The sequence below is a fragment of the Typha latifolia genome, chromosome 4 (assembly GCF_019914945.1).
Source record: "Typha latifolia isolate L0001 chromosome 4, TyphaL0001v2, whole genome shotgun sequence".
Classification (NCBI taxonomy): domain Eukaryota; kingdom Viridiplantae; phylum Streptophyta; class Magnoliopsida; order Poales; family Typhaceae; genus Typha; species Typha latifolia.
Window position 1 is genome coordinate 16,924,758 of NC_133089.1, and position 24,494 is coordinate 16,949,251.

Below are 24,494 nucleotides of genomic sequence, written 5' to 3' on the forward strand. Positions count from 1 at the left end.
TCAGATAAATACGAGTTATCAGCTAATTATCCAAACCATTTACTTATAAGACTCTTAACACTATCTTTAGAGGGTACTTATATGATATGATAGAGAAAATCTTTTCCTTTTTCCAACTTTATCCAGGTAATGAATATATAATCTTATCCTACCCTCCTCTAATGTCTCAGAATATGCAAAAGAACAATTAAATCCTTCTGTCCATCTATTGATGATAACATATCAAGCTAGAATAAATTGCAAACAGTATTAAACCTTTTTTATATGCCTATGCAAAACTGGTGGATAATTAATTAACATAAAAGTTTAAGCTATCAGAATAATAAACTAATCTTGTATATTATGCTTAACATGCACACCCCTTTGCATAAGGGTGTAAGAGTGCTAACTACCTATATTGGTAGACTCATCAAGGAGTGATATCATAAATTTGAATTAAGAAAGTGTAATATTTCAATAATAAGATAGATAGATTAAATTGAAATAACTTTATTTGAACGCTTAAAGAATGTTTCACAGTAGTTCCAGTGAAGTTGACTAATAAAGATTGCATCTTCGCAACCCTAGACAAAAAGGTCTTCAATGATCTGCAAAAGTTCCTAGAAAAAATACTACACTTTTCTTTCATTGCTAGATGCATTCCTCCCAAAATATAATGAAATTGAAATCTCAATTGCGCGGTGCGGTGCACAGAGCTGCTTGGAAACTTTTCTTGATAATAGATGAAATCTTAGAAATATTTCCCCCTGAAAATGTTGATCATTACATGAAAGAGGATGAAATACTTTTTTAAGTGACTCAGAATCCAGAACAATGTAGGCTAGAAGACCTTTTGCCATTGTGTATTGCTCTACAGATTTCCTGCTCCGAGTGCCACTTACAGGGCATTATATAGGTACTCAGTATGGTATTTGATTGACTAATCAATTACACACAAATCTCCATGTGTTCCAATACAAGGTAACGAATCTTGATATCCTTCAGATAAGCCATTATTGGGGCTTTTCTGGTTACTTGCTTCTTGACTTAAAGAACGGTACTAAAACATCTGCAAAGTAAAGGACAGCTCTCTCTCTCTCTAGGAACTATCTAATTGCTGCAGTTAGCATTCTTTGCTATGTTCATCATCATATATAGGAGGCACACCAAAAACCCAATCGAGCACATTTAAGTACTTTGACCTGAACACCTCTCTTTCCTGTGCATAACAGTGCATGATGATGGCAGTTGCAATGCTAAATATAGCTACATCTGCTCGTTTAAGTTTTGCCGCTGGAGGACATAAGCCTGCGTCAGACATACACATGAAGAAGCTCTCAATGGCTCTGGAGAGGCAATATAGAGATATCTCAACTCTCCTACTCTTCTTCTCAATTAGCAATGCCAATCCTGTTGGAAACTGTCATTAAACAACCACTTAGTATCCCAAAAAGAAAAGGGGTTTATCTACCCCTCATGTACTGTAGTTCAGGAGTCACTTACAGTCCCAATTGCAATCATTGGAATATTACACCATTTGAAAGCTCTGAAAAGTAGGCAGGTCCAAGCCCTGCAAAGGAAACCAGGAAATTTCTAATTTTCCTGTACAGATGAAAGAATCGAAAGAAATAGCTTATTCTGTAAACATTAACTATTATTGTTCCAACATCCAAAATTGTAGGACAGAAAGATGAAATATACTGTGCTTATCCTATTAAATAGTTGCACTGGTACAATGTATACTAAGAGAGCTCATTTCTATTTGCAAATGAATTTTTTGGGAAGGTCCATGTCCAATAAGCACCAAAGACAATATGCAAAGGGAAACCTGTAGAAACCACAATCTTATATGTCAAACTTCATATCGATTGTGATAAATTTAAGGGCAATCTGTCACATAAAATTCCGACCATTGATGGTATTGGGCTGGCTGACAGTCACAAAGAGACACCCTTAAATCCAATTTATTTATGACAGACCCAAAAAGGTGCTCTTCTATTATAATTTGTTAAGGGTATGCCATCCTTGGGCACAACAACTTGCAGTAGGAAAACGATAGATTCAAACATTTAAAGGAACCCTCAAAGTCCTCATAGCAAAGTAGCTTACCCTACACAGTCTTACACTTGATTAAAGGAGTATTCTGTTAATACTATGTCAATAAGTGAAAGATAATCTTATGGATCAAATCTTCCGTCATGCATGACCTGTTAGGAAGTACGAAAGGGTGAACTTAATCTTTGCTAAATAAGTTGTAGCTATCAGTTTTCAACCTCTGAGGCAGCCACAAGAAATTACTCAAGACGCCTTAGTATTTTGTTAGCATTCATATAATGATCAGCACGTCAACATATATCATTCACAATGGTCAGATAAATTTTCATTCAAGTAGTAAATACACATTCAGGAGATATAGAGAAAGCAAAATAAAAAGAATGTAACTCACCAGGCAGAGGCACAATACATTGAGAGAAAGAAGCTAGATCGTGCAGTACCAAGAAGACTTTTCCCCAGAATTGTGTAAGGTCTGCGACCGAAATAATTGTCCATTAGTAGCTATCAACTAGATTCTGGGTGGCATTTCTAGCAGTTCAATATATTTATCAACTACATCGGTGCTTGGTTTTGATAATAGATAAAATGATAGTCATATTACATAGCTGAGCAAAGGGCCGTTTGTTGCTTATTGTCCAGGAAAATACAATATGAGCTAAAGAGGAATAAAAAGAAACTACAGACTCTCATGAGATTCACAGTAATATCTGAATGCCTCGATAAATCAACCAACAGTCAGAGGGATTCCGATTATAAACCAATCACAAAAGCTGAAGTTGAAAAATAAAAATATTTCATTGAGGACATAATAGTAAAAAAGAGTAATTCATCAACTTGCTGCATGTAATGTGATCATATAAGCAGGAAAAAAAATACTAAATTGCATAATGATTGTCTAAAATGCCCCTTAAACAGCTACCATTTAAATATTAGCCTGAGTAAAAGCATAGTTCAGAAAATTAGTTGCAGAGTTCCTTGTAGAAAAATGCAGCAAGAGAGCAAAAGAGTAACTTTTGTACCTTTTCAAGAGGCCCTTACGGTGAACTATTAGTGCAGGAACCAAGTAAACTGGAACATAAACAGGCAATGCTCTTCCATATGCTTGAAAAAGGAAATAAATAAAATGTCCAATACATGTTTGATTGCCATGAACAATCTGCATGAAAAGTTATGGGGTTCAACAGTCAGTTATTAAAGAGTCAATTGCATTACTAGACAACCTTTCAGGATCCCAAACTGCTCTATATATGAATTCAGCCGCAATTATGTGGATAAGCTACATATACCACCCATATCGCAAAGCAACCAAGCATGGAGATATGAAATTCTCTTTCTCGTCTCTTTGCATTTCTTTCTCAGGCACTTATGTGGCCCTCTTCCTTCTAATTTTTCATATGCAAAAGATAAGAGCAAACGAAGATGAAGAATCCTTACCGAGCATGGAATTTTCATATTAGGATCTAGCTTTAGATCAACTCCCATAGACTTGTAATATTTCTCAATCCCCTCTAAATTAGTGAAAGAACGATTAGAGCAAATTTCTTTGACACCTTGAAGAACGACAACATCTTTCCCACCGTGCTTATTTAAAAAAGATTTATATGATGATGGCAGACTGTCTTGTTTTAGAATGTAAGCTGATCTGCAAAAGAATTTGATGTGATAGTTATTACATGTAGATCACTATAAACATCATTCCCACCAGACGTAGGGCAGTATGTCAAGAAAAACTGTGGTCAAACAGAGTGTTTTTATTGGATAAGGAAATACAACTATAAGGCATGAGTGAACTGTTCAATTAGACATACAATGATTTCATTGACAGATATTATAACACTGCACTTTCTGCAGCTTTGCTCTAAAATCTTAAAAATTTATGCATCAGAGGAAAGAGAAAGGGATTAACATAACAGCAATATTAAATTGATCCAAGTTGTTGATGGTAGCTCTAATTACTTAAAAAGCAGTCAAGAATAAGCCTCAATAATAAGAGTAATTGAGCATTCTCGGTTGGGAATCTACTGTGATTTTGATTTTTGAGTACCTCTTAAACTCACTCACATGTAAGGATTGGATGGATAAGTGGGAAAAGTGTCAGGGTTTGTTACATAATTAAGTAGGAACAAGGATTTAGGATTATACCAGATGATAATTGTGATTTAACAAAGAGGCATGGTTTCTAATGTCTGCCTTCCAAAATTTGAACTTATCAGCGTTAACTATAAGGATTACATCAAAAAACTACGTGAGCATAAAAAAATATGTATAGCCAACAAATGAAATCTGCTATCTGGTATTTGCTTTCAACTAAGTTCAATTGTGTGAATATGTGCATATTTTCTTGAGTTCATTATAAGTAAATGACAATTACCATGATAATGTTCATGTAATCACATCTACCCCTCTTTCATTGTGGTGGAACTGCCCTGCTTTACCAGGAACACTTTTGCAGGAAAATTAATTTTGGAATGTATGACAACCTAAAATTACCACAAAATAAATAAAATGGGATATGGAGAAAGAAACGTACAATATCTGTGAAGAGGAGAGACACATAAGAAATATATCACCATATGACCAAGTCAAAGGTTTACAAATGTTTCCAAATCTCTTGCTTTTTATCCCACAGCGAGATGCCAATACAGCAGCTCGCATGAGAATGTAAAGGGCCAAGCTGGTGTGCTGTGTATCTGATCCAGTCAAGAGCATTGATGGACCAGCAATTGCCCCCGCTAATAGCGCCCTCCATCCTGCTGTTCTGCAGCCAAGGGAACAGGAAATCTATTAGTGGTTAAAAAATCACTAGTAGAAAATTCATTAACATATGAATTTCTCCCAAGTAATCAACTTCTTCACATTTCCTACAAACTAGAGTTTCTAGATGAAGATTGGCGCAGAAGGTTCACCAGTTGATAGGATTTCATTGTCTATGGACTGAAACCAAAAATAAAAAAAGAATAAGGAGAAAGAAAGAGATAGATAGATGATCGCTTTTACGTGATCAAGCCTCCAAAAATGGCCTGAAGCAAATCTAAAATCTCATTAACAGTTCTGTCATAAGGCATCTTCTAAGGAAATATTCTATAACTTCCTAAGATTATACTTACTAATTCCTCAAATTCCCAAAACTAAACACAACAAACAAACAAATTAGTAAATTATGAAACTTTCCACCTCATATGCATAAAAAAGAATCAAATTCAAACCTTTTAAGCCCCCACAGAGCAGCAATGCCCTCATCAACAGAAACAAAAGTCCCAGCGAACGTTCCCAAGAACATCCCATATCGCAAGGTCTCCTTCAACGCCATCACCACTGCCTCCTCATTCGTTAAAGCTCCCAGCTTTCTAAACATCCAACAAAAGGAAACCGAATTATTCATCGAGGATGCAAGAACAATGAACACAAACTCTACCAAAAACCTTAATGATTAAGTAATGAAAAGAAAAACCTCGCGGAAAGACCCAAAGATCTGCGTTTCCTCAACCGGGTAAGGATTGAGAAGACGGCGAGGCCACCCTTGAGACCGGCGCCGATGGCGAAGCCCTTAGCGGCCGCCTCGACGCAGCGCCGGAGCCATCTCCACTCTTCTTCGGATCTCAGATAGAGATCTAAGGTAGAAGTAGAGGAAGAAGGACGCGGCGCCGGGTGATCTGCTTTCCGCCGATCGCCGCAGCACGGTTCGCCGGAGTCCGGCTTAGAGTATCCATTGACGATGCCGTTACGCATCGATGTGGCATCCACGCCGGCGGTGCCTTCGCCGTTGGCGTGCGGCATGAGAAGAAAAAACAAAGGCAGAAGAGAGAGAAGCGAGCAAGAGATTAAGTTCGACCAATCAAATTTCCCTTCTTGGATCTATTTAAATATTTAACAGCCGTGCGTTATTTCATAAAAAGAAAAGGACGTTTTTGTAAATATACTTCTAAAGCGATACGAATTCTAGATATCTCGTAAAAATCGACTTGATGTTACAACAATTAATAACATTTTGACCCTCAACTATTGTAAGAAAAAAAATAATTGAATACATAGTAGTACCTCCGGTGTCCTAATTATCTTATTTTATTACTCGGCTACTTTCTTTGGAAATTCTGTTAAAAAATAAATATTAAACCCTTAATTTCCCTTCATTTTTTCTATTATAAATTATTTAAAAAAAAAATTAGAGAATATCAATTTAGAATTTAATAGTAGAGAAATTATTATAGAGATGATTGGAAGAGAATATAAAAAGATATGGAAGTAAGGAGCTTTTTTTTATTTATTTATTTAGTTAAATTTTTTAAATGATTTATACCAGAAGTCTTAATAAAATATTAATGAAGGGATTAATACATGAGTTCACTTTGTTTTAAAAGCGGTGAATTAAGTCATATTATAATTTAAAAAGAATCATTAATTAGTTTATTATTTTCAACTAATTGAGTTCATTTCGTTGGCATCATTTATTAGTTCTATTATTTCCATACTACTTGGATTTTATATTTGAATCGCTGTTTTAAGTACAAAGGGCGGCAAAGTTGGTTGGACTTGTTGGATTTCCTTTGGAGAGATGCAACACTAATCAACTCGGAGGTAGATAGCATTAAAAAGTTAATTAAATTAGTTCTCTTTCGGTCACCTAATTTTACGACACGACCGTCTTTGGCTTTGACCTCACTTATTAATGAAGCAGAGAATGTTTATTTTTCCAAAGGGAGTTGTGGATTAATGAGTTGATATCAATGGGTAGGTAGGTTTGTTGCAATTGTATCGAGGATGCTGTAATTTATAAACCATTATATATATATAATAAAAATATTAATATATAAAGTAATTTAACATTCACTAAAAAATATACCTCAAATTAAAAAAGTTTACATTTCTTAGGTCTCATTTGATTTGAGACTAACTTCGAACTTGATTAATTAATTTTATTTATTAATTTTAACTTTTTAAAAAATAAATTTAATTTCATATAAAAAATATTTAATTAGTAAACCAAATTCTTAAATTCAAAGCAATCGAGGACTAAGTGTTGTTTATATATGTGTGCATATTCTAATATATGGACATTTATATGAGTTAGTTGGGGTAGGCGGTGAGGATATCATGAAAGAAGGAACAACACGTCAGTCCTACACATTCCGAATTAGAAGACTACACCTGTCCGTGTTACTCCTCCTAGATCCTGTACAACTCCTGTCAGTTGTCACAACATCTTTGAAATGTGCCAATATTCACAAGAGTTTTTAACCAAACTAGCCCTGTTCCAAAAAAAAAAAGACTAAGCCATTAGAAAAAGGCCACGTTAGCATTTATGACATTATAGAAAATTCGACCTGAAGCGTTGCGTTATGTTTAGTACTTGTAGTTGATTGCGAGATGCACATCATTCAAACTAGTTTATCATCATGCAACTCCTGAAGCACTTCATTGAGAACGAACACAATCACATCTTATCCTGTAATGGGAAATATAGGAGTGTATAGTCATTCACAGATGTCCAGGAATACGATAATACCTGGAGTTCTTTTCCCATGCACCGCATGAATTTTGCAGCCTCGGTACTCAATAAAGCAAAATCTGGCTATATATTAATATACCCAACAAAGATGATGTACAAAGATAAATAGGGAAATTATTCAACCAAATCCACAGTTTAGACCTATCATTTAGTGTTTTATGTCATCCATAGTATTAGCATGGAGTATGAACAGAATACAAGTTAAACTTAAAACCGTCCATCAGCAGACAAACATAGCACAGAATTTACAACAATTTGGACTCTACACGCAGTCACAGATCTCCTGAGCATATGATCTTCTACAAGGATCAAAAATCATCAAGAACTGGGCATGGGAGTGTCATTTCCCCAGAGCTCTTCTAGTTCAACCATGAGATCACTGGCGTCAGCCCCCTCTAACTCGTTCAGTATTTTGTCCTGCATGCTCTGGACGAATGACAAAACATTAGGGAAGATTAAGAAAATTAAAGTACAGGGCGGTCACATAGTTCGAGGTATCCAACATATGATACAAATGGTTGGTCGATTAATTATGACGAATTCAAGGAGCTGTTACATCTAAATAGTTACCCTACAGAGTCAGATGGAAATTTGGAATCCAAGAGCAGCATGTCACTCACTAAACACCTAATCACAATTCAAAGTCTTCCCAATCTTCACATGAGATTACCAAGTCCATACCTAATGGCCCCTGTCTGTCTGCCAGAAAGACATATATATCTCAAACCTCTTTAACACCTGACACACTCGGCATCTGATTGCCTCCCTCATGAGATTAACAAGTAAAAACTATTAAATCAAACAGTAATCAAAGTCTATGCTTGTTCAAATCGAGTAAAGAATTAGTTCAAGTCAGATGACCTTGAACATACAAAGAAGAAAAGACTTAAACCATCCTTAGTATTAGTTTTGACTTGAACCAAGACCTTTATGTTTGGCTACAACAGTTCAAGCTTTTACTCTGGTCCTACGCAAAACAAATTACGTTAAGCTGCATGCATGAATATGACAAACAGATCCTTACAAACATCAATATCTGTGGCTTTCAATTAACTACATCTCCACCTTGTTTAAATAACAAGAATAAGGGATGGGTAAGGGTAAAAGAACCCAAAGGGATACGAATGCCGGATCCATTCCACTATGGTTCTGCTCCATAGTGGAAACTAAACAGAAATTCCATATTGTAGGAAGTACAAAACAGAACATTACCTTGGACTCTTGGAGTTCCGTAACAACAGTTAAGAGCCTTTGGTACTGATCTCTTGCTTCTGGATATTGGACCATGGACTTAACCCTGGCAAGTGCTTTCTGTAGCCTGGCTTCAGTCTGTTTTCTGCCTTCTTGCAAGAAATCATAATCATCATCTTTAGCAGGTTGGTTTTGCACAGCAGGGCTTTCAAGTAGGCCTTCAGATCGAAACCCACGTAATCCACTTCCTTTCCGCCTCCAGCGAAGTATAGCTTTTTCCACAATTCCTACTGACCAGACAATTTTTCGAAACTGTTTCCTCACTTGATGACCTCGTACATGGGCCTAATCAGCAAAAAGAGACAAGAATCAGGAATGCGATTTCAAAAGTGATGATAGATGTTAAAGATGCTGTGCATATGCTAAGTGCTAACGAATAAAATAAAGCTAATACAAAGCTGATATTCCAAATGAGAAATCAAATAACAGATGCTCAAAAAATGTAATTAGGTACCAAAATTGGCAGGCTAAAAAATGAACTTCAGAAGGATCACTACTTTATGACGTTACTACTTTGCAAGATCGAAGCGGCACACTAGAATAGCATAACTACCTTGATTATTATGTAGCCATCCTCCTCTCCCTCCTATTAGATCTTACATATATATGTATGCATGTATAGAAATATTTATTAGATATGTGTATGTATGCATGTCGTGCCACCATGCTGTTCACACAGACTTGCTTGCTTACTGTGGGCACGGGTTTTACCACCAACACAACTACCCCCGTTAAATGGCATTCTTAACTTAGACAAACTGCACAGATGGCCAATAAATTATACCTGGATCTTGACAATTCGCTGACGAATGATCAGAAACTCCTTTCTCCCTTTCCATCCTCGAAACTTGTTTTGTATACGTACTGCAGCAGAATGCAGAGGCATATCATGCTGTCCTGGTTTGGCAGTCTTAACAGAAATGAGTGAAAGGGCTCTCTCGTCAGACATTCCACACTTGTCATCTCCATACTCAACTAACTTCTTTCTGTGGAAAGACTGCACCCTAAAAACTTGATATATCCTCGCCGCAGCTTGAGCAGCATTTCTAACAGCAGTTAGTGAGTCCTTCATTGATCCAGACTGAGAATCTACGCCAGCAAGTTGAATAGCATTTGTTTCTGCAAAATCTTCAACACTGGGAAGACCAGAAATTTCTGCTATATCACCACCTTTTGAATCCCTTAAAGTGAGGGCTGAAAGATGACTTGTCAATGAATACTCTGCAAGAAAACCAGCAATTCCTTTATGCCCATTTGCAGATGCTAAATCAGCAGGTGTTCTTCCAGAATGAAATTCAGGAGTTGGGTCTGTCAATGCTCCAGGAGCTGCTCCCATCGCTATAAGGGCGACAACTGTCCGCTCTCTGAAAATACAGGAGGTCAGATGGAAGTCTAGGAAAGTTCATTATCAACAAAGATGTTATTCATAGGAACGATAAATTGACATTTCTCCAAGTTTTACCTGCCACAAGATGCTGCCCAGTGAAGTGCAGTCCACCCATGGACATCTCTGAAATTTACATTGACACCAGCAGTAATTGTTGGCCTTATAGCCCAGTCATAACCAAGCGCAGCTGCTAAATGAATTACACCCTGTCCTTCCTTGCCTAAGACGTTAGGGCCTTTGCCATCTTCATTTACTCTCTGAAGAAGCCATGAGTGCAACTTATCTTTCATTAAATTTTCAACTAACTTATCTGTCGCATTTTCAGTGGAAAGCTTTTTCTCCTCAGTTAGCTTTAGCAGATTTGACCATTCATCATGTACCATCATCAAGGAACTAATCTTACTACTTAAATCAGATTTCTCCTTCGTAATGCTAAATGCTTCTTTTTGTGGACCCAAAGCCAGTAACTGTTCAAGACGAATGCTGAGATGCATTTCATTTATACCACCAACTGGATCCGAAGTTTCCATATGTTGAGCATCAGTTGCGCGGTATTCAAATTCTCGCACTTCACTACAAGCCAATCTGTTGGAGCAGGTGACATAAAAAGGAACTCCTCCAGCTTTATGTGCTGGAGCATAGCAACGAAGAGTTCCATCTGCTAGAACTTCTGCTGGAACTTCGACTTCTCCAAACATACATGACCATTTATAATTTTCAATTTCCTCCTTGTTCTTCAAGAATGTACCCGTAACTAAAACCTGAATGTTAAGAGGGTATCATGGTTGGAAGGAAGAAATAGAAGAAGACTAGTTTCATTGTAAAATTAACCACAATATACTCAGCATGGATAGCATGGATCCTCTGATACTTGGGAACTATTCAGATTTCTGAAATAGAAGGTAAATTTCAAGTAGCATACCTTGGTCTCCAAGCCCACATATGCCCAGCTAGGAGAGAAATCAATTATACTGAAAAGCTGGTCTTGAGAAAGCGAGGGGCTCACGGTGTATGCATCGAGGTGCTCACGATTGGAAATGCTAGCATCTTCAACAACACTTTCAGTTTCTGCAGTACTCCAGCCTACCCCAGAACTGGGTTTCATCTGTGCATCATCTACTTCACCAAGTTCTTTGCTCATCCATCTCGAAAAGCTATCATATTTCTTCAAGCCATCTACTTCCAGGTTAGAGAAATCTAATGATGACTGTTTTATGATGGATGGATAACTGATGTTCTCTTCTATGGGTCTGTCATTTTCAATATTGTTACTTGGTGGAACAAGTGAATCATCAAAGGAATTAGAAAGCTGCAACAGGAAAACATTCTGTCAGAAACCTTCCCATATGGAAGCCTACATATAAATACGTTTACATCCACTTACATCTCGCGGAGGAGACAATAGACAGGATAGTTGAGCCGGTCGACACGAGGATGCTGACCGGCACTTGTGCCAATAGAGTATTGGCACTCAGCAAGGATTGTGCCAGTGGCACAGTCAATGCCAGGGTATGTCGACCCGTGCCGATAGGGTATCGGCATGATTATCCTTCAGCACAAGTCTACCAATTAGTGCAAGGATAACTCAACAAATCTTGCTCAAGAGTTTCGATGATTACAGAGAAAGAAGAATTAAGTTTTCCTAAAAATATGCCTAAAATTATCTCTCAATATGTATGTATGTGAACCTATATTACATACAACTAGGCAAACTACCAAGTGCAATTGTCATCAGAGTGTAAAAATATTTCTTAACTGCAATGCTGCATAGAATGATACTGCACCATATTGCACACATTTTCAGCCTTCCTTATTGACACCCTAACAATTCATTCATAGTTAATGCTGAAGTACTAGTCAGATCAACATCACCTAGAATTCCTTCTCTGCAGTGCAATATTGGCCAACAAATTCAGGTTGGAACAGCCCCACATGCATTTCTATAGCAGAAATAATCATCTAGAAGTTTTATTTGTTTTCATACATTTGCAAATCACTTCTTTCCATTATAGTAGCTTCAAAAAATCTGCATTACTGTCTAGAATTTTGCACATTGGATCAGTAGTCTCAATTTTTAAGGGTTTAAATATATAGATAATAGAGAAAATGTTTAGCCAACAGTTTCATCTTTTTATTGGTGTCAACAGAATGAAACGTGCTACCTGTGATAGTGACTGGCCTTCAGCACCAATGACACCCACCTCATTGAGACTGAGGTTGTTGTCGTATGCTTCTCCAAATGTAAAAGTTTCAAGCCTAGAATTATCCTCCAGAATGGTCGCCTGTGAGGCAACAGAAGGGTGGAATGATGGCGTCTGGAACCCAGTTGTGAAATGTTCAAGGACTTCATTCCATGATGTCAAATCAACTTGTGTTTTGGATCCACTAAATGCTAATCCAAGACCCGTCTCATCAAAAACTTTAGTTATATCCTCTTGAGCAACTGAATAATAATCAGTGTTAGGTGTTGTAGGTGGTATTCCCTGATAATAGCCTGGAAGAGCTTTTCAACAGAAATACAGGTTAATGAGCAATCTATGTTTTAATTTGCAAATAAATAGAAGAAGAGAGGACATTCTCACATTGGTTATTCACGGAAGGAATTGGAACATTGGTGTTCAACAGTGAAGCATCCATCACAAGTCCATCATCATACTGCTGCATCTCAGGGAAAGAGTAGTATCTGGAACTTGTTGGATAATTATCTGCTGCACCGAATTTCTCTTTAGATACACTGAAAGAAGGATGCATTATTGAAATATGCATCAGTGAATCTATACTGTAAGTGATGCACAACAGATTAAGATGGAGTGACAGCTATACCTGATTCAGCATCTTCGTACTCTGATGTTTGTCCACTGTTTGGACTTTCAGCATCAGTATTTTGTGAAAGCAGCTGGCTCTGACTAGTGAAAGAGTTAGAACAAGCTGGACTATCAATGTGAGATACTTGTGCATTTTCTTCAACTTCTCTAGTACGACTAGAACTTGTTTTGCCACCCTAAAAATCATAACTTAAGTAGTAAGAAAGATGAAGTTTCCAAAAGAATTGGATCCCATTTTCACCATATGAAAAATCTAGAAGGCAGGTATCTTAAATTAAAAAAAAAATGAAAATCCTAAAATATAGTTTCCTCAGACCTCTTTGGTCATTGAATCATAGTTTTCACTATGTCAAGAAATAGAAAGCAGGAATCTACTTGGGGGTACAAAAACAAGTAATCTAATATAAAAGTACCAAAGTCAAATAGTGTTCAAGAACAATATGCATAAGCTGAACATACCTTGACTTCACGATAGTGCACAAGAACAATATGCATGTAATCCCTGCAAAAAAAAATCAGTAATTAAGTCTTAATATGATGTTAAATGTCCTTATTGCATGCACTATGCTTATCCTTACTCTTTGGGTCCAAAATGTGCCACAGTATAATAAAACATCGCATCGAGTATATAACACGCAAGTTTGGCTGCAAAGAACACACAGAGAAATGCAACAAAAGAATTTGAAAACAATCATGAGAATTTCTTCTTTCTTTTTTCTTTGCACAATGAGATTTACAAACTAAAATATTCTTCTGCTGATTTACTATGCCCATGTATGAAGATCAAGTTTGTTAGAATATAAATATAAAAACTTTCATTCTCTAATAGCTTAAATTTTTAGAATACTTGGTAAGTTAACATAATATTAGAGCAAGATATTGTGAGTTCAAATCATTGTAAGCGCATCTTTCTATAAAAATATAAAATCTTCACATATTTAATTCAAGTTCACTTCTTAGATCTATTAAAATACCTCGACCCAAGAAATGAGAGAGAGTGTTAGAATATAAATATACAAACTATTATTCTTCAACAACTTAAGCTTTTAGACTAGTTAGTGGTTTAATAAAGATCATTGCAAGACAAGTTTCATAGGAGGCTTGGCAATAAGCTCTCAGTTAATCATAGAAATCTGTTCAAATCTTCAGCAAGAATATTTAAAATTGTGCTATAGCAAAAGGGGATGGAACTCCGGATCTCCCAATAGGGGACTGAGTATCACACAGTTAGTTATTGACATTATACCTAATGAGTTGATATACAATCCCTATGAAATGTGGCAAATGCCTAAATGAGACAAAGGAAACAAACTATCTCAAGAGGTTCAGCAGTTGGATCAAAATTAAATTAAAATTTTAATTATGACTAAAATTTCAAATAGATAGTCTCTAATTAAAACTAATTGTAGAAGCGAGAAACACTTCTTCGTTCACTCATTAAAATGTAAAGAAAATGCTTCATATTTCAACAAAATAAAGAAGCTCTATAATCATCTCACAAATAATAGAATACATACTGTGATCAAACAATGATATTAAAGGTCTGAGATTCTGAACATGAATTAGAAGAGGGAACAGCAAAATGACAGTTCCTTAGGCAATCAACATTGTTGAGTCCGAAAAAATATGCAGTAGTTGAAGAAGAAAAAGAGATAAATTATGAAACAAGAACTTCATAATATGACATATGAGGACATGAAATAATTTTTTTCTTCCAAACTCACTCTTCTAACATCCAATAACTCCGCCTTTGGAAGTTCTCATTCTCCTCTCCATGAGCATAGTAGCAATGCAGCACATCAACACTTCCTGCCTGAATTTGCAGACAAATAGCAGCCATATTAGATTACTCATGTTCGAAAAACTAAAGGCTCTTTACTGATAATGCAGGTTTCTTCCAGACATGGTGACAATGTACCACCAAATTGATTTTCAATGGTGAGATAAAAAAGCTAAGTATATGAGTGGGACAACTCCTTTGCTGTAGTTATATACTTAGATAACAAATCTATATTCTTAGTAACAACATTCAATTTCACTTACTTTTAGCCTCTCATGAGCTTCTTTAACGGTCTTCCCATCTTTTTTCTTTCTCCAATTGTGTCCATCCTTCCGAAAGTATCTTAATACTTTCCGATCAAAGAGGAAAAGGGAACCACCTATACCACATGCATGACAAGAAAGTAAGACGAGCAAAACACAAAATTGTTTGTTCATGAACTGTTTTTGTTCACCATATTGTCTATATTTTCCTATATTACAGCTAAACTATAGGTCTCATGACGAGATCCTCTGGAACAATTAGAGGGCAGCTCCAGTGAATTTATAACTAGGTTCTCAAAGCCAAACATGAAGATGGCAGAATAAGTATAAATTTGATTAGATCAATTAAACATACAGATTTTCTTTAGGCAAAGAGTTCCAAAACAATGGAAATAGTTTAAGATGAAGAACAACAAACAGAAGTCATACTGGAAGGTCTATTTGGCGGCTCAGGGGAAATTCGGAAATTCTTAAAGTTTCGAAGTATTTCACAAATTTCAGCAGGACGCAACCAACGATTCTGAGCCTCCTGCAGTATCTGTGCAATATCTGTAGATCAACAATGAGATCAAGGAGTTAGCAACAGAAACATATTTACTTAATTACACAAGTACACCCTGCAATCACAAATACAGTCCTGTTGAAAAGAAAATTCAATAACATTTGTCTGCCTATGGAACAAACAGCTCCTCCATCTTTGAGAAAAGACTTAAGGAGAAAAACAGATAACTAGGGCTTAATCACAATCACTATGTCAAGAGGAAGCCAGAAGAGGATTTCATATCACTCCATAAGATACCGAACCTGACAATCCAATCGAGCACCATTTGCCCCATCAGATAATTCAGAAATAAAAATTAAATCTACTAAAAAGAAAAAAAAGTTATAGAATTTCCCAATTCCCGTGACTTAGCAAAACAAAACAAGTGTCGGAGAGCAACTAACTGGGGCACTAACGAGCAATCCCAGCTCACTAAAATACAGAATCAGTTAAGTCGCTTCTCACTTACCGTCAACATTTACCAACTATAATCCATCAATTTGAATCATTCAAGTTAGATTACGTAGTAAGCCAGCTAATATCGCTATCCTTATACAAAAAAAAAAGGAAGAGGAAAACAGAGAGAACATACAGTACTCCAAATAAACAAGATTGAAACTAATCAGGAACATCAGATCAGTCTCAGCTATGTGAAAAGAACAAATAAAGATTAGATCGAGGGGTCACTTCAAGAGATAATCCCCCAAAAGACCGCCAAATAGAACAAAACCTAGACAAATACCACGAAATCAGCACAGATCGAAAGAACCAGCTACGCAAATCCTCACCTAACTGGGGGGTCAATGCATACCGCCTTCCTTCCGCCATCGATCCACCCCGAAAACACTCGGAGAAGCAAGCAAACGATCTCGATCAAGGATCGAGCCTCCCTAGCATCAGAATTCGGGGAGCTCGAGCGAACCACTGCGACAAAGAAAAAACAGCACAATCTCCGTAATCACGACCTAATAAATAACGTAATGATTTCCAATCAACGAATCTTCCTCGAAAGCGGATCTCGAAATTAGGGTTTCGAGGGGATCGAGAGGTGGGAGAGAGCTTTCCCAAAAAGAGAGCCAAGAAGAGAGAACCTTCGAAGAAGGAAGGATTTTAGAGGAGCCGCCGAGTTGGAATTTGGGTGAGGAGAGAGAAAAGCGACGAACGCTAAAGACGCAATAAATGCTCATTCCCCCATGCCAAATGACGGTTCTGCCCTTCATTGCCTTCGTTTATTGCTGTTATGCTCACCGCACTAGAACAATCTCAGCCGTTCGATAGAACTAAGGGTGCATTCAACGGAAATCCGATGGCAAATATCGGATCTTATATAATGTTCTACGCGGGAGATCGCATATAGAGGTGTTTGTTTAGCTGAGTGGTGCCCGGCTTATGAGGTTGTCGTCATCGGAGTCAATCAATGCGACTCCAAAAGGAGTAGTGGCACCTTGCTGACTTTAGATTGTTTGAGGGTTTTGGACCAAACTAGATAATTTTTCAGTTTTATTTACTGAAATAGTACCGAAATAGCTTACATTCCAAATTTAATATCAAAATGAGACTGTTTTACTATAATCCTAAGTAAAACATTAAATCTTTAAGAGCTTTACTTTAATGCTAAATAATTCAATATTTTATTAAAAAAATAATACATATAAAATACTGAAAATTTAACTATTTTATTATAAAAAAAATATCAAATAAATTTTTTTATAATATTATAATTTTGTACTTGGTTATTTATTTTAATCATAAAATATATCATTGTGAAGATATAAAAGAGCTTTAATTAGAATTATAAAGTTATTCTCCGAAGCTAACTAATCGCAAAAAGAAGGCTATAACTCCATTAAATTTTACTTCTAAATTTTTTTCTTATAAATCACTTAACTAATATAAAGCGATCAACATTTCACTGAGAAAAAAGTTTTAGAAGATGACTAGTTTGGTTAAAAAAAACTTTTTTGTTTGGTGGTAACGCAGAGGTCAGAGTAAGCTATCTATTACCGACTTGGTTGTATAATTGGGTTGGATCTTGGGCTTAAAATATTGAATTGGGCCGGAATGGGAGATCTCGGAGCTAAGCTGACAAAAGAGCTTTGGTGGTCTGGCTTAATAAATAAAGGCTGGCCCTTCTTGACTGACCCCTTAGTGGACTTTGGATTTTGGAGGTGCATATAAATGCCAAAATGTATGGATATAATAAGATGGGACTTGAGTTTCTTAATTGTGGCATATAAATTTCGTAGATCGATTTGCATATGATTTTTGCCACCGCAGAATTTGTATGAAAGAAATATGTGTTATTTTCTAGTCAAACTTTGGGGCATTTTTAATAAATAGATAGATGAGATAAAGTTAATAATGTAAGGTGTGAAATAAAAATTCTTATTAATAATAACGTTAACCTGTGCCGGCAGATCACTGAAGTGGCGACGAATCCCAGGAACAAGAATCCCAACCGTTTGCCCCTCTCACGATCGAACCGATGCCCAATCCCTATCCGCATTTATTCCCGCACCTTATTCCTATTCGCTTCTCCTTATTCTCCTCCTTATTCCTCCTCCCATGCCTCCCCTCTTCTACCTCCTCCTCCTCCTCCTTCCGAACCCTAACCTTGGAGATCTTCCTTAGCTACTTCCCGCAAATCTTCTCTCCTCTCGATCTCCTTCGCCATGCCCTGGTTGGAGCTCTTGTTCCCTGTCGAAGAGTCTGGTACCTTCTCAGCCGGAGGGCTCTTCCTCGATCCATTCGTGTCAAGATCACTCCTTTCCTCGATCCCTGCTGCGAATTCCTCTGTTCCTATAGTTAGATTGAGCTCTCCTTCTTGTTCTCGTCGGCGGAGATGGAAGGGTGGGGTTGGATTCATGTCGGTGAGCTTGTCAGTGAAGGAAGGGCAGGGATTCGTGCAGGGGTCAGTGGGGTTCTTGGGTCAGAGTGGAGAGAAGGTATTGGAGGAGAAGGAGAAGGAGGAGAGGGAGGTGGGGGAGGTAGTGGTTGTGGAGGAACAGCATGAGGTGAAGAGCAAGAAGAAGAAGAAGAAGCTCGGGGCTCAGGGGACCGGAGCCGGTGCAATGAACACCACCAAGCATCTTTGGTCTGGGGCTGTGGCTGCGATGGTTTCAAGGTAACGGGCTGCATGTGTTTTGGATTTGCATTGTTCATTTTTCTTCATTGCTTTCTACATTGTAATTGTTTCTATATAATGTACTTCGTCGGTAACATGAAAAGAGGGTCTCTTTTATTTTCATATGGTTATCAACTATTGTTAGTGAGTTTATGCAGTACAATGCTAGTAAGACCAGCCAATATCCTATCACACTGATTAATCCTATGTTAGGTCAGCAGTAGAAATTGTAGCTTGAATGTTGAGTTTATGGGAATTCCTATTGTTTTCACGATGCAGGTTAAATTTTACTTTCTAGATTTCAATTTCCTTCCGGGGTTCCAACTGGAGCATTGGAAGCATATGGATAACTAACAACTGAAGAATTATTTTCATTGTTAAGGAGGAAAGAATCTTCCAGTAAATCCTTTCATTTAGTCTAAGAATGTATATGTGCTTCTACCTGTAAACTATGATCTTGAGTATGGTTGCTCTCTAGATGTTTTGCATATAGAAATGCTAGAGATAGTAGAAGAGGTGTCTCGAAGATGATTGGTTATGACTTGTCCTATCTTCCTGTTAAAGTCAGAGCTTAGTTATGACTTTTGTATGGAACTTTGGACAGAAATAAGAAGAGGTGTCTCGAAGATAATTACCATAGCTTATCCCGATCTTGACCCAAACTAGTCTGGTATTGGTCAACTTCGATCGTATGGGCCGAAATTGGTTTTTCTAAATACTTAGGTGGGATCTAAATGAATCCGACATAGGGGGTATTAATAATTAATGCCCCTAGCTATCTTCTTTTGTATCTCTCATATACATTCTCCTTCCATCCTCATATTTTACCAAGTTCAGGCAACCGATCCGCTCAGCTTCTCAAGCTACTTCACACTTTCGTGAACTAGAATGAGTATTTTTTTTTTCTTTTTCTCTCTTTCTCTCCCACTCTTTAACTCTCTTTTTTTTTTGCTGCAAAACAACGGTGAAGAAAGATCTCTTCACTCACTTCTACAACAATAATTTACTAGCGTAAAAATTTATCAGATCCAACTTGAAACACATCATGATTTAAATGAGTATTTTTTTGTGGGGGCTTCTTATATGAGAAATTTTTATTTTCTTATTTTTCAGTCACTTTTTTGAAGTTTTAGAAATTTTCTTGCATTTTTAAATAATATTAAAAAAAATTGTATAAGTAAAAAATAGTACGATCCAATATAGGCGACCGATACACCTAATTCAGGTATCATTTTTTGAGCGAATTCCGGTACCAATCGTAAGTTTATAAACTTGATGATTACACTACTTAGTTTTGCCCTACCTCTTGAAGATTTGATTTTATGGCACATTTTTCTAGGTTCATCTTTAGATTATGAATTATGTTTACGTTTGTACAACATGGACTGAGATGCTCTTGGCTTCTGGTTGCACGGAAGAAACAGGTGAATATGCACATGTGCTTCAAGTTAGCAAATTAAGTTACAATGGTAACTTTGTTACCATGATTTCATGCCAGCTCTCTCATTCCAGAATTGTGCATTTTAGCAAACTATTACAAGACAGAACTTAATGGGAACATCTATGTTGGTTGAGTTAGTACAAAATTCCTTTTGTTCAAGAAGCTGATAACTTGCTACAAATGCTACTGGTTGTGCATTTAGGTGTTCATTAATTGAATTCTGTAACGAATAGGATTTATCTTCTGACAAAATATAAAGAGATTAGCGTCAATATTTATATGGAGCTGGTTGACTCTGTAATTACTTATGTTGCATGAGTGGCTAACCATTCATTCTAATGTTGCAGCTGTAACTGAATCATTTCTTGCTTCTGTTTTCCTGGCATCATTTCTGCAACATTATTAAGAATGAATTGTTGGCTTTTGTCTGTCTCTTCAAGCCAGCTTCCTTAAATCAACTTCTTTGGTCTATCAGGACATTTGTTGCCCCTCTTGAGAGGCTAAAGTTGGAATATATAGTTCGTGGTGAACAGAGCAATCTGTTTACACTTGTCCAGAAAATTGCAACAACTCAGGGTTTGAAAGGTTTTTGGAAGGGAAACTTTGTCAACATTCTCCGAACTGCTCCATTCAAGGCAGTAAACTTCTATGCATATGATACCTATCGAAAACAGCTGCTTAGAATATCTGGAAATGAAGAAACAACGAATTTCGAAAGGTTTTTAGCAGGTGCTGCAGCTGGCATTACTGCTACTATATTATGCATACCCATGGACACGGTATGTCATCTTACATGTCATTTAAAGTCATTTACTAATCCAGTACTTCATGACCTATTGGTAGAGAATAATTTATATTATGGATTTCTGTGTATAAGGTTACAGTTTCCTGGGTTAACCATGAGAAAATAATTGCTAAACAATTTCATGGATACTGTCATTACTCATCACAAGCAAAATCCAAAAGTAGGAAGAAATTATTGTTCATGAGAATGATACTAACAGTAGGGTGTCACTGTCACTATTTTTCATGTTATTTTTTTTACCCTGACATCTATGTTCTACATTTGATCTGATAATTTTCAGATTCGAACAAAGATGGTAGCTCCTGGTGGGGAGGCTTTAGGTGGCATCATTGGCGTTTTCCGTCACATGATCCAAACTGAAGGGTTCTTTTCTCTTTACAAGGGATTAGTGCCTTCTCTTATTAGCATGGCTCCTTCTGGTGCTGTTTTTTATGGTGTCTATGATATATTAAAGACGGCTTATCTGCATTCACCTGAAGGAAGGAATAGGATGTCTCTGATGGACAAACAGCAAGATGAAGATGTTAGTGCCTTTGATCAGCTAGAACTTGGGCCCATGAGGACCTTACTCTATGGGGCCATCGCTGGTTGTTGTGCCGAGGCTGCAACCTACCCTTTCGAGATTGTCAGGAGACAGCTACAAATGCAAGTCAAAGCAACAAGGATGAACGCATTAGCAACATTCCTCAAAATTGTGGAGCAAGGTGGAGTTCCCGCACTGTATGCTGGCCTAATTCCCAGCTTGTTGCAGGTACTCATACATTACTCATCTTTAAAACTTTTTATCATAATTTCAGTAAACACGTGCTGTTATTTGCTCAGTGTTTTATACCAAATCTCTCTTTTAAATCTCCAGGTTCTGCCCTCCGCCTCCATTAGCTACTTAGTTTATGAGTTAATGAAGATAGTCCTGAAAGTAGAATGACAACAAACTCATTTATTGCCCTCTGCATTTTGGAAGGGCTTCAGCTGCTTAACCTAAGCAGCTAACTCTCTGTTCCTCTACATTTTTTTTCTTTTTTCCTCTTGAGCTACTTCAAATAAACATCAAACAAGATTGTGGGATCAGAACATCAAATGGTGCGAGTAACAACACTGGTTTGAGCCATGGGGTTATAAGTGTACAAAATTGAGCTACTCAAGTTTATCCAAAGTATATATTTACTTCATTCTGCTTGAGGGCAGCTCTGCTGAAGCCAGACATTGGTGGGCCACATGATGTATCCTCAGGATATTTGTAAAAGTTCCTGCAAACTAGCTTGAACTATCAATTTTAACCCTTATCTGACAATTATTGGCACTTCACATTAATTGAAGACCCTATTTTTCCTTTTGCTTTCTCTATTTCAGTTGCAGCAAATGGCACTTTCTATCTATACTAAATGAATGTATATGAGTCAAAGAGTATAAAGAAATTAGAGAGAGAATGAAAGAGCTACTACAATAGCACACAAATGTATCAGTACCAGGAATAACACTTAGCCATCACATTATAAATGCAAATATATCTTTTTTTATTGAAAAAAAAAATTATATTCCACCAGTTGCTCAGTAAGACTAGAGAACATCGAGTCAAGAGTCATAAAAGAAGTATCTCATATCAACTCAAATATATAGACGGAAATCCACAATACTCCATTTGAACGATGCCGAACGAGATTAAACCGCATATCGAGCTTTCTACGTCATGTCATCTTGACCCACAATTCCAACGCGATGGAGACCAACAGCAACAGCAGGAGAAGAGCGAGGAGGGCCACCTCGACGCCTCCGAATCGCACCAACCCCCTTCTCTCCGATCGCTCCAGTGCCAGCTCCATTCTCAGATCGGCCACCGAATTCCGCAATCTCTCCCTCTCCTGATCCAAACCTCTGCCACAGTTAGGGTTTTCTTCCAGGTCCGATATCAAATAAAAAGAGAAGAAGATCAGGGATCACCACGCGAGATGCCTCGTCCTCCTCGGATATGGCGGTTCTCCTCCGGCGAAGTGACAGCGATCGGAGGGAGGAGAGGACGAAGGCAGCTCGGGCGCATCGGATCGCGACCTGGGGCTTGAGGGAGGAACCGGATTCGCAGCTCTTCTTCTCCATCTCGAGCTCTCCTCGTGTGGCGGGGCTCTTCCCCGTTTCAAATTTCGAAAATTGTGGGTATACGCCAAAATGTTGTGGAAGCCTCCTCTCCTCTCTTTTATAACATCACTATAAGTTTCAGTTATTTGGGAAAATTACATTTCACATCCTATACTTTTTAATCTACTGTTTATATTTCGATTTTCGAGTCCTTTGCTGTGGACTTTTTCCCCTCAAATAAACACCCTATGAGATGTAGATATTCTAAGAACAAATCCACAAGACCACAACATAGAGTAGAAATATCAATATTAAAAATATAGGAAATCCACAATTAGTATTGTTTACAACACCGAGTTTTCAATATTAATATATCTCAAATCTCACTTACGTGTATGCATACTTCACCATAAGATAGAGTACGTGCTCATTAAACTCCAGTCTGATGGGTTACATAAGGCCATGGCAATATGGCATACAAATGGAATACAATAAAGCCTCAGTCCTCTCTATATAGAAGCTTAACTCCCAGCTTACAAGGGGTTGGGGGCTGCACAAATTTACAATTCGGGCATGAGAGTGTTGCCTTGCTCATGATCACCAACATATGACATCGCAGACACACAGCGACTACCATCTCCGTATCAGTTGAGGTATATAAATAATTCTTCATGACGGACTTCCTCGGCGGAGGCGGAGGCGGCCCTCCAGCTCCGCCAACGCTGCCTCCCTGCGGTTGACATGCGAGATTAAGATCTAGATCTAACCCTTGGTGACAAATCGGTGCCTCTGAGCTCTTCATTGGTTCCTTGCAAGTTGTCTTGTAGGTTCTCGTATTGTAGTAGTGTATTCTTCCTGACTGCGTTATCGAAGCTGATACTATTATTATATATAGTAATGCTACTTTCGTCTAACCACGCTTAATTATTAGAATCTACCTGGAGATCGAGGCACTGTTGCCATTCCGATGGCAAGGGATTGTCGAGATGGATCTCGATGTCGGCATTTGGCTCTTCATCTTTTGATAAATTTTTGCAGTTGCTCTCTTCCACATCTTCCCATCTCCTTTTCTTACAAAGGAGGTTACTAAGATTGAGGCATGGCTTCTCCTCCTTGGAGGAGAGAGGTGATTGCAAGGATACCATTTGTTGTGATACTTCCTCCTCCTATCTCTATTCTTCTCTTTTTGCTAAAAATAAAATTAGAAGAACTATCAATAAAATGAACCTTTTTTTCTACCTCCTTGTGCAACTGGCAGTGGATTTTGCGTTCCTTTTATAGGCTAGATTAGAGAGATCATTTAAGAGCACAGGATGCAACCATGGATCACTTCATGGTATGAGAGAGAGAGAGCAGATTCTTTACAAACCGGATTTAGGAATTTCATGCAGTCACCCACTTAAGCAGACTTTGACCGACTGCCAACTTATTTGCTATCTTAATTATTACGATTTTTTTTACAAATCA

The 24,494-nt window shown here is 37.4% G+C and overlaps 4 protein-coding genes across 11 annotated transcripts; 1 reads left to right on the plus strand and 3 right to left on the minus strand.

The window, feature by feature from the left end:
- Positions 1-471: 471 nt before the first annotated feature.
- LOC140786396 (uncharacterized) lies at positions 472-5,885 on the minus strand. Of its 2 annotated transcripts, none has more exons than XM_073134788.1 (8): positions 5,486-5,885; positions 5,241-5,381; positions 4,565-4,792; positions 3,469-3,676; positions 3,054-3,190; positions 2,426-2,506; positions 1,483-1,549; positions 472-1,399 (listed from the first exon to the last, which is right to left on the minus strand). In XM_073134788.1, the coding sequence occupies exons 1-8, from the start codon at positions 5,809-5,811 to the stop codon at positions 1,103-1,105; spliced, it is 1,485 nt and encodes a 494-aa protein (XP_072990889.1). In that variant the 5' UTR covers positions 5,812-5,885; the 3' UTR covers positions 472-1,102. The 2 variants fall into 2 exon arrangements, with proteins under 2 accessions (XP_072990889.1, XP_072990890.1); XM_073134789.1 differs by having other exon boundaries at positions 1,231-1,389; positions 5,486-5,861.
- A 1,703-nt stretch (positions 5,886-7,588) lies between these two features.
- LOC140787416 (calmodulin-binding transcription activator 3) lies at positions 7,589-16,737 on the minus strand. 7 transcript variants are annotated; one of them, XM_073136319.1, is made up of 14 exons: positions 16,679-16,737; positions 16,376-16,511; positions 15,476-15,595; positions 15,047-15,162; positions 14,728-14,816; positions 13,463-13,505; positions 13,002-13,179; positions 12,761-12,883; positions 12,341-12,681; positions 11,101-11,487; positions 10,254-10,939; positions 9,576-10,155; positions 8,753-9,076; positions 7,589-7,966 (listed from the first exon to the last, which is right to left on the minus strand). In XM_073136319.1, the coding sequence occupies exons 2-14, from the start codon at positions 16,413-16,415 to the stop codon at positions 7,859-7,861; spliced, it is 3,135 nt and encodes a 1,044-aa protein (XP_072992420.1). In that variant the 5' UTR covers positions 16,416-16,511; positions 16,679-16,737; the 3' UTR covers positions 7,589-7,858. The 7 variants fall into 7 exon arrangements, with proteins under 7 accessions (XP_072992420.1, XP_072992418.1, XP_072992419.1 ...); XM_073136317.1 differs by having other exon boundaries at positions 12,761-12,886; positions 16,679-16,722; XM_073136318.1 differs by lacking the exon at positions 16,679-16,737 and having other exon boundaries at positions 16,376-16,653.
- A 1,352-nt stretch (positions 16,738-18,089) lies between these two features.
- On the plus strand, positions 18,090-22,301 carry LOC140787805 (probable mitochondrial adenine nucleotide transporter BTL3). Its single transcript, XM_073136912.1, has 4 exons — positions 18,090-18,711; positions 20,628-20,931; positions 21,238-21,708; positions 21,814-22,301. Exons 1-4 carry the CDS (start codon positions 18,260-18,262, stop codon positions 21,880-21,882), a joined length of 1,296 nt encoding a protein of 431 aa, XP_072993013.1. The 5' UTR covers positions 18,090-18,259; the 3' UTR covers positions 21,883-22,301.
- Positions 22,302-23,357: 1,056 nt separating this feature from the next.
- Positions 23,358-24,253, minus strand: LOC140787186 (uncharacterized). Its single transcript, XM_073135977.1, has 2 exons — positions 23,966-24,253; positions 23,358-23,886 (listed from the first exon to the last, which is right to left on the minus strand). The coding sequence occupies exons 1-2, from the start codon at positions 24,170-24,172 to the stop codon at positions 23,527-23,529; spliced, it is 567 nt and encodes a 188-aa protein (XP_072992078.1). The 5' UTR covers positions 24,173-24,253; the 3' UTR covers positions 23,358-23,526.
- Between the last annotated feature and the right edge of the window lie 241 nt (positions 24,254-24,494).

Excerpts from the sequence above, each read along its gene's own strand:
- LOC140787186 (XM_073135977.1), bottom strand. The coding sequence starts at position 24,172 with ATGGTATCCTTGCAATCACCTCTCTCCTCCAAGGAGGAGAAGCCATGC. Across the intron at positions 23,887-23,965 it reads AACAGTGCCTCGATCTCCAG|TCAGGAAGAATACACTACTA; the intron begins GTAGATTCTAAT and ends TCGATAACGCAG.
- LOC140787416 (XM_073136317.1), bottom strand. The coding sequence starts at position 16,415 with ATGGCGGAAGGAAGGCGGTATGCATTGACCCCCCAGTTAG. Across the intron at positions 10,940-11,100 it reads ATGTGGGCTTGGAGACCAAG|GTTTTAGTTACGGGTACATT; the intron begins GTATGCTACTTG and ends CTTAACATTCAG. Across the intron at positions 9,077-9,575 it reads AGCGAATTGTCAAGATCCAG|GCCCATGTACGAGGTCATCA; the intron begins GTATAATTTATT and ends TTTGCTGATTAG.
- LOC140786396 (XM_073134788.1), bottom strand. The coding sequence starts at position 5,811 with ATGCCGCACGCCAACGGCGAAGGCACCGCCGGCGTGGATGCCACATCG. Across the intron at positions 4,793-5,240 it reads GCTCTGTGGGGGCTTAAAAG|AACAGCAGGATGGAGGGCGC; the intron begins GTTTGAATTTGA and ends CCTTGGCTGCAG. Across the intron at positions 2,507-3,053 it reads CGTAAGGGCCTCTTGAAAAG|ACCTTACACAATTCTGGGGA; the intron begins GTACAAAAGTTA and ends TTTCGGTCGCAG.
- LOC140787805 (XM_073136912.1), top strand. The coding sequence starts at position 18,260 with ATGCCCTGGTTGGAGCTCTTGTTCCCTGTCGAAGAGTCTGGTACCTTC. Across the intron at positions 20,932-21,237 it reads TATGCATACCCATGGACACG|ATTCGAACAAAGATGGTAGC; the intron begins GTATGTCATCTT and ends GATAATTTTCAG. Across the intron at positions 21,709-21,813 it reads TAATTCCCAGCTTGTTGCAG|GTTCTGCCCTCCGCCTCCAT; the intron begins GTACTCATACAT and ends TTAAATCTCCAG.